Source organism: Xiphias gladius, chromosome 6 (genome assembly GCF_016859285.1).
Source record: "Xiphias gladius isolate SHS-SW01 ecotype Sanya breed wild chromosome 6, ASM1685928v1, whole genome shotgun sequence".
Taxonomy (NCBI): domain Eukaryota; kingdom Metazoa; phylum Chordata; class Actinopteri; order Istiophoriformes; family Xiphiidae; genus Xiphias; species Xiphias gladius.
In genome coordinates, this window is record NC_053405.1 from 12,313,718 (window position 1) to 12,322,471 (window position 8,754).

At 42.4% G+C, this 8,754-nt stretch overlaps 1 protein-coding gene across 2 annotated transcripts; it reads left to right on the plus strand.

Annotated features, from left to right (window-relative positions):
* The first annotated feature begins 32 nt into the window (after nt 1–32).
* On the plus strand, nt 33–7,930 carry ddx59 (DEAD (Asp-Glu-Ala-Asp) box polypeptide 59). Of its 2 annotated transcripts, XM_040128167.1 has the most exons (9): nt 33–136; nt 1,155–1,312; nt 1,740–2,641; nt 3,319–3,501; nt 3,636–3,725; nt 4,236–4,487; nt 6,024–6,176; nt 7,137–7,265; nt 7,566–7,929. In XM_040128167.1, exons 3-9 carry the CDS (start codon nt 1,757–1,759, stop codon nt 7,824–7,826), a joined length of 1,953 nt encoding a protein of 650 aa, XP_039984101.1. In that variant the 5' UTR covers nt 33–136; nt 1,155–1,312; nt 1,740–1,756; the 3' UTR covers nt 7,827–7,929. The 2 variants fall into 2 exon arrangements, with proteins under 2 accessions (XP_039984101.1, XP_039984102.1); XM_040128168.1 differs by lacking the exons at nt 33–136; nt 1,155–1,312 and adding an exon at nt 1,313–1,429 and having other exon boundaries at nt 7,566–7,930.
* Nucleotides 7,931–8,754: the final 824 nt, after the last annotated feature.

Consider the following 8,754-nt stretch of genomic DNA (forward strand, 5'->3'; position numbering starts at 1 on the left):
GACCCTATGAAGCAACACAACGCCAAAGCATCCCACTACTGGAATTTCATTTCAGACGATAAATGGCCGGAGAACTGAAGAGACGCGGTGTCCTTCCACGGATTGTTCACGGGTCCTTTCAGTCATAAAATGCTAGGTTGGCTGCGTTTTCGTGTTTTTCGGTCTCGCTGACACAATGAATCGCTAGTCTTGGTGTTTTTCGTGCATTCTGCTCCCCGGCCAGTTGAAACGGGCTCCGTCGGACCAAGCTGGGAAGGTTTCCTTGGATTTCAGAGGAAAAACTGCTCTGTGACTGGAATGAGAACGGAGAAATTTCCATTCTCTGGGTCCTTAGGAAGCAGGCGGCTTCTGCCTTCCATGTCCATATATTCTTGTGTGGATAGCTTGTGTGTTTCGCGGTCCCTCCTCTCTTCTATCTCTCGGTGCCGCGGTGCGGTTTTCGTGCCGCACTGTGGTTCTCAAAGCTCTGCACCTTTGTTACGCAATGCGCATGCGCGGGGGATATCTTCAAATACTGTCGGGCGTATTAACACTTTTGTTTTAGTTGGTTGGTTTGAACGGCCCAAATGCATATGTTACCGTACCAGAGTAGCCGAAATTGCGTTAACTTTCCAAGAATGAACGGCACTAAAGCTGTATTAACTGCTGATTTTCAAAAAAAGTTTTATCACGTTATTCTCTTTTGGATCTGTAATGTATTTTCCTGCTAATTATTCGGAATGGCATAGACTACCAAATCCCTGGAACATATTGAGCACATGACAGCAGGCCAAGAGTACCTTGTAACATTACTAAACAATATCTTTAACAGCCGACCGCAAAACTGCTTTGCAGAAAAAAAAATGGGAAAAGTTAACTTTATGACGAACACTTGAATGTGCGATAAAAAGAAGACAACGTGCATGCAATTAGCGAGAAAACAAAGCTGAAGGGCGATATCAATTACATAACCCCTGACAGTTTTTAGTTTACTTCATCATATTGCCCTTTATTCCAAGACCAGTGTAATTCTCTTGTACATTCGACAGACATATAAAGCCCGGTTCAATTCCCCCAGCCACGCCTACAATGTAAAACGTGAACTCAAGATGGAAGACCTTGAATTATGACAAAGCTTAGGTGTTTCACCATTTTTCCAATGTTTCCTCAAACAGGCGTCAAGAGGGCCTGTTACAAAGAAGGCTTATAACCACACCCAGGCACAGCAGAACAGTTGCTCCACGAACCACATTTCCCGACGTGCAACGCAACGGCGCGCCATCGGTGTGCGCCGGCGACTGTTTTGAACTGCTGGAAGATTTGACGCAAGGAGGTTTGTCGTACACTCTCGATTTATATGAAACATTCAGCTAAGATACGTACCGACACTTACGAGTCGGTAAATGGCCGAGCCGGGGTTTGAGAAGTGCAATTTCAAAAATACACGAAAGTGGGTAAACTTTCGACTCGTTCGCGTTCAGGAGTTGTATTTGTGTACAGCTGGAATTTCGTCAATGTACGAAACCACTGGGAATATGAATATCGAGCAGTATTTAAGGCGGATTTAGCATGCGTTGCAAATCGAGAAATTAAGTTAATCACATTTTACCTTTTGTTAGTGAACTAAAATGTATAATTTCCTGTCTCTTTGTTAAATACGCTGTATAAACCTAGACGTAGCGAGTTCCCACAATATGGAGAACTTGTCTAAATCCTTGACATTAAACTAATGTTTACCTCTGTTTTCCCGGTGGTCACAGGTTAATAATCCCTAGAAATGTTTATGCCAAGAGCCCTGAAAGTGAAGAGACCTGCCCAGGGATCAGGACAAATTTTGACTAAGAGAAGCAAGATAGACCTGGGTGAGAGAAAAGATGAAGGTTGTTCGGAGGCACCTGTACAGAAGGAGGAACCATGTGAAGATACCAAAACAAAGGATGAAATGTTACAAGCAAGTGGAGACTGTGCTGGTTTGAGAGAGAGCTCAGTACATAAAGATGGACATAAGTCTTCCTCCGGTGAAACGGAGGAGGAGGAAGAGGAGGAGGACGAGGAGGAAGAGGAGGAGGACGAGGAGGACGAGGAGGAGCCGGTGAAATCATTCAAAAAGAGCCAGAGATGGCCGGAGCCAGGGGAGCCCGTTTGTGTGATGTGTGGTCGCTATGGGGAGTACATCTGTGACAGCACTGACAATGATGTTTGCAGCCTCGAATGCAAAGCCAACCATTTGGTGCAAATGGGAATGGGGACTGGGGCAGATGTGTTTAACCGTAAGGACGTAAATGGAGATGAAAGGACTCCTCAGCCTCAACAGCCGGCGGTTGACAACGGTGGGGTGGGTGAAAGTGAAGCAGGGTATTCCTACAGGGAAGATCCATTCATATCAGGCCTAGCAGACGAACAGGTGCAGCGTATTAAACAGGAGCTAGGCATTGAAACCGAGGGGAGAGATGTCCAGAGACCCATCATTGAGTTTGAACACTGTGGCTTCCCTGCCACGCTGAGCGGGAACCTGAAGAAGGCCGGCTATGAGGCGCCAACGCCGGTCCAGATGCAGATGGTGCCGGTTGGTCTCAGTGGCAGGGATGTGATTGCCAGCGCTGACACAGGCTCAGGGAAGACTGTGGCCTTCCTGCTGCCGGTGATAGTGACAGCACTCGAGGTACAATAGCGCAGCTGAAAACAGAAGTGTTTTTTTATTTTTCGTAGTGCCTTTTGTTGCATTTAATTCATAAAAAAACAGTTCAGTTCACACCATGAAACTGCCTATTCCTACACAGAGGAATAAATATTTTAATCAATAGAAAATTTTATCTAGAGGAAACAAATTTTGTCCACCTTTTTATTTAGATTACCATAGCCTAATTTCAGCTTTACACGTTTGTTTTGATGATGTGGGTGTAAAGGCATATGTGACACATGATTTAAGGTATATCTTGGCAATTACATAAACTGTGTTTGAATTAATGAATTTATTTATTTTATTGGTCATCAAAAGGTCATTTTGTTCTTTTTTTGGCAAAATTTAAGGAACCTAAGAGAATTAACACCATTATTATTATTCAGGAGAGTATTTGCATATTAAGAATGTAAATTGAGCTGAAAAGATTGGGTTCAGGCTGCTGTTGCAAGAGTCTTACCTGATGAGGTATCCCTTAGCAAGATATTAGACCTCCACCAGCTGACAGAGGAGCTGTCCTGTAGCTGGCCATGACCTTTCTATAAAGATAAATTATTAGTAGTATGTAACTATTCACTAAATGTCTCTAGTAGACATGCAGTTTCTAACATTTCTGGGCTTACATATGTATTTGCATGTTGTACGTCTTCTTTTTGTAGAAAGCAGCACACAGTGCGCGCATCCCCGTGGCTCTGATCCTGACCCCCACAAGGGAGCTGGCCATTCAGATAGAGAGACAGGCCAAGGAACTGGTGATGTGCCTCCCAAACATGAGAACGGCCCTGCTGGTGGGTGGCATGCCACTTCCCCCACAGCTCCACCGCCTCAAAACCAGCATCAAAGTACAGTGCAATCACTATTTTTTTTTTTTTTTTTTTAGTGTTTCCCAATTCTGTCAATCGAAACATCGTCTTATATAATGTCTTGAATCTTCAGCTTTCTTCCTCATCATGATGTTCTTCTTTACTCCCCTTAGATTGTCATTGCCACCCCTGGGCGACTCCTTGAGATCTTGAGGCAGAAAGCAGTGCAGCTGGATAAAGTGAAGGTTGTCGTGGTTGATGAGGTATGACAAACAAAGTGCAATTCAGATTTTCTGAAAGTTCAGCACTTAAAGGTCTTTCAACATTGGAAAAATGTAGAATTGTGTGCCTGTGAGAACAAAGGTCCTTTAAAGTTAAATGAATGGGTTTCACTGAAGTACCAGCACTTCAATTTTTTTCAAACAAAAATGTATCCTTCAAAGACAGTTCGATGTCAGCTCATTGGTGCTCTCTGCATCTAACACTCAGTTACTGACATCCCTCAGAAAACCCTGTTTGTGGTGATTCAGCAGCTGTTTTGAAGAAATTTGACATTATGATGAGCAAACAATGGCTTTGATAGCGAATTTTGACTAAAGTCATGTTGTATTCCAAAACAATCTCTAAAATTGAAGATCTTACCAAACAACATTATAATAATTGTGAAAAATCATTGCATTCCCCCCCCTATAAGCTGTGTATTGTGTAGAGATTACACAATTTTGAAATAGAGAAGGTCCTGGAACCATATTTATTTGTGGTGTATTGTGTAGGTGGACACCATGTTGAAGATGGGATTCCAGCAGCAGGTGCTGGAGGTCCTGGAACAAGTCCCCGAAGGACACCAGACTCTGCTGGCGTCAGCCACAATCCCGACTGGGACAGAGGAGCTGGCTGCTCAGCTGGTCCGTGACCCTGTCCGTATTGCCATCGGAGAAAAGAACCAGCCCTGTGCCAACGTCAGGCAGATCCTGCTGTGGATAGAGGAACCCTCCAAGAAGAAGAAACTGTTTGAGATTCTCAATGTAGGTTGCAACCGGTTTATTTTTTTAATCATAATTTAGTGAGGTGTGGGTAAAAAAACAGACAGATATTTTTTTTTTTTTGATCCACAAGTCTGGTTCTCACTGAACAACTCAATAGAAAAATTTTGGGTGGAGCATCACTGTAAGCCCTGCACTTCCAATTCCAAACTATGCTTTCTTTAACATGTCAGCACTTTTCGTGGTGTTTTTGGTAAAATCAAGTCTAATTGTACTCTAGAACCAGAGAGTGCTCTGCTAGGGACAAACACAGAAAGTGGGTTATTTTCTCAGTTTTAGTTTATAGTGAATTTACCGCTCAGTCTTGACATGCACTGGTACCAGCTTGGTATTTTATTAACTGGCTGTTTAAAAGTGGGAATTCCTTAAGCTCTTAAAGGACCGTCTCCCCATTACACTATATTTAGACAGCCATTGCTGCAGCCCTGGACCCCGTCTGGAGGAAATGGGTGGGCCCTGGGCCATGGCCCCACTCCAGGAATCCCAGCAATGGCTTGTACCATTTATACAGGGCAGAACAGGAAGGGTCTGCTTTAGTTAACCTTGTGAAGAAGAGTAGTTAGACCTTTGTCTGAGCAACCAGAGATATTTTTTTTTGTAGAGGGATGGTGTGATTGTAATTTGTTGTATTCATGACTGCTGTTTTATTTTATTTAATCCAGCACGGTCACTGAACACTGAGGGTTTGGGTGGGTCCAGCAGGATTCCCGTAGTATCATTGGGCTGCTAGACTGGATTTAGAAGGGACAGCCCGAGAAAACCATTACCCTGGACTGGACAGGACTGGGGGAATTACCTGAATCTGTCACTTTATATGCCAAAGCCCTCAAAGAATGGTATATGATAATTTGCTCAAACCAAAGTCAGAAAATCATAACATGTTCACACAAATTGGAGCCAGACCAGTGGAAGAGCTGAGAGAAGTGTACTGCAGAAGCCTCATCATTATCACCTCGCCTACCCTGCTGCTTTAGGCAGACACACCTTATTAGTTTAGTATAACAAATTGGATTTGAGAATTAGGGACAGACATGAGGGCCCACTTTAATAAAATTTATTTAGGCTGTTTAAAGTTCCTCTGTCACAATGTAGGTAGAAGGCTCCATCCACCGGTCAACTCTTTTTAGTGACACAAAAAAAAAAAAAAACATACAGGTGAATGTGATCATTTTAAGCATGACAGCCAGTCCCACTACTTATTTTCCCTGAAGGTGTGTGTCACTGGCCGGAGAGTCATGACTGCCATCTGCTGGAGGATTCTGGCCCTTTCAATCTCTCCAAAAGTTTTTAAATCAGCATCTAGCATGGTAACATGCACTAAACTAAACATTTTTTAGATTTACAGTTTTAACCTCATAACTTATTTATAAGCAAAAGTTAACCAGTCAGTAGCCATACAAAGAGACTCAATCTGTATATCGTTACTGAATTATCTGTGTTTAGAAATATAAACATTTTCAGAAAATGTTTTTTAACAAATCATCCCTTTCCTCTGTGTTTCTGTATTTGGCTCTGCAGGACAGTAAGCTATACCACCCTCCAGTGGTGGTGTTTGTAGACTGTAAACTGGGGGCTGATCTGCTGTGTGAGGCAGTTGCCAAGGTGACAGGCCTCAATACAGTGGCAATCCACTCTGACAAGAGCCAATGGGAACGCAACCGCATCCTCAGGGTGAGTGCAGTGGCAGCCAGAACATGCACAGTCAAGTGGATAAGTAGCAGTGCTCCCATGTTTTGTGTATAAGAGTGTTGCTCTTGAACTACTCATAGCTGGAAGACAACAGCCACCCAGAGCTGAGACTTAACAGCGCTAATGCGCAAGCCTTTGATTGTTGTTATATTAACGCTGAAAGACCTAACTAACACAGTGTTTCATTCACTCAGCCTCTTTGTTCTTAAAAAATACATTGTGGCCAGACAAGCTCTTTTTCAAAACCACAACTACTGTAGAATAAACAACAACTGCTAAAAGACAAAAAAAAAAGGGAAAGTGGAGAATTAAACATAGGGATTTAGGGCTGTAGTTACGCAAGGCCCAAAATGATCCGGATTTAATTTGGATGCCATTCAACAGCAGATTACCCTTCCTGCTGAAAACAAGAAAAAAAGAGTCAAATGTACTAAAAGTAATTTAACTTCTTAAACTCTTGATTTTCCTCTTAAATCTCTCTTTAAGTTTCTTTGAATTTAGTAGGAAAAAAAGATTCTTCAAGACATGGCAGTGTTGCACATTTTATGTTCTGTCTCTGCTAGTTCCAACACGGCATTGAAGCTATTTATACTCACACTAAGGGGATATTCAGGCTGATGTCATATTTTATAAGGTTGCACCATTACATCAGATGGAAAGGTACCAGTAGTCCTATGCAGTATTGTATACACATTGTGATGTGATTACATGTAGTATGTGTGGAAACTTCACTGTAATGTAAAATAAATGTTTGAGGTGTTCTTGTTTATAAAGGTGGATCTTCCATCAGATCTAGCGGAGTTTATAATTAAATTTGAGTTCCATTAAACAAAGCTGCATATTGGTGAAAATTAGGTCATTCATACTGTTCGCAGTCCACGCAGAGGGTTGACCATAGTGAACATGTCTGACAGTGTAATATTTGCTCCGTTGTGTCTTCAGGGTCTTCTGGATGGAGACTTTGAGGTGGTGATCAGTACAGGAGTGTTGGGCAGAGGACTGGATCTGGTCAATGTCAGATTGGTGGTTAACTTTGACATGCCAAACACAATGGATGAGTACGTCCATCAGGTTAGTAATACCTGACGTGGGAAAGCGAAAAATCTTGAAGTTCTATTTTGCATGAAGGTTTTTTTGTTTTTTTTCAGCGACATTGTATTGTTTCTTTAAAGCACCTCTGAGTATTGTATTTGTCAAGTTGATGAAGAGGTGCAGCATATTAAAAAGCAAAACATTTTATTTCTAAATTAATTAATTTGGAATATTGGCTTATCTGAAAAATTGAAAATTTAATTTCACCGATAATGCCTGACATTATGGAAGGCAAACTATAAAAGTACTCTATTTACACTTTCCATTTTTCCCATCCAGGTGGGCAGAGCGGGTCGGCTGGGACACAGGGGAACAGCCATTACTTTTCTCAACAACAACAACAAGCGGCTGTTCCTGGAGGTGGTGAACCGGGTCAAACCCACAGGGTCCATCCTGCCTCCGCAGCTCCTGAACTCACCCCACCTCCATGAGCAGCAGAGGAGGGAAAGACAAAAGACCAGGCTGGGGCCTGAGGACAAACTGGTCACCAAGAACAACCTAATAGACATCATAAGGAAACACGACCGTCGCAAAAAGTAGCGAGTTCTTCCTATCATTCCTGCAATGGTGCTGTCTGTCTGTTGAGGAAACGCTAAATGTTTATTTTGTATATTGTCTGTTGAAAAAATTAAATGTCACTTTGATGTATTGTGAAAAAAAAGTCTTGTGTTTTTAATGGAAGACAATTTTTTTCAAATAGAGAAATTATCCTTTCTAATCCACAGACTTCAATCCAGGCTTCCAGCCGAGGGACAGGGACTGCTATGGTGTACTTCCATATTTTTGTATTATATTATATTAAATTTTTGGATAGGAGGTGGTGATATCAAAAGACTTTGCAACTGGGTAGTTCCAGGTCAACCCTACTGTTGATACTCTGTAAGTGCCTCTGAGCAAGCCACTGGGCCTACCTCAGAATGATCTCTAGTCATGGTTGGATTACTGAGTGGGTTTACTAGGCACAGGCCCAAGGGCCCGAGGGGTTAGGGGGCTCCTGGACCAGAGCCTCTGTGCAAGGTGACTGTTACCATTTTCTGTTAGAAACTCAGTGAAATAACTACAAAGTAACACAGAATTACCACAAACATATGCAAGCAACTACAAACAGCCCAAAAAAAAGACAAAAAAGAGACATAAAATGACCACAAAGACAAACACGAAGACAGAAATGCAAAACGACTACAGAAAAATGAACAAACAAAAACCACAAATACCAACCCCAACACAAACTCTCTTAGTCTGGGTGTATTGCTCCTTTGAAGGAAGGACTGGGAGCCTTTCACATCTGTGGCCAGGGGCCCGTTGCCTCATTATCTGTCCATGACTCTAGTTGACCCTGATCTTTTAGGGTCCACGAACAGCTTTGCCCCTGGAGGCCAAGAGAAAACAGTTTAAAGGGATAGAGTATCACATACTATACGAAGGCCAATCACTCTATTACGCTATTCTTTTTTTTTTCCCAACCCAA

Bases quoted from the DNA above. Each gene is read 5' to 3' on its own strand.
- ddx59 (XM_040128167.1), top strand. From the start codon at position 1,757: ATGTTTATGCCAAGAGCCCTGAAAGTGAAGAGACCTGCCCAGGGATCA. The intron at 3,726-4,235 runs GTATGACAAACA...TGTATTGTGTAG, and splicing joins AGGTTGTCGTGGTTGATGAG to GTGGACACCATGTTGAAGAT. The intron at 7,266-7,565 runs GTTAGTAATACC...TTTCCCATCCAG, and splicing joins TGGATGAGTACGTCCATCAG to GTGGGCAGAGCGGGTCGGCT.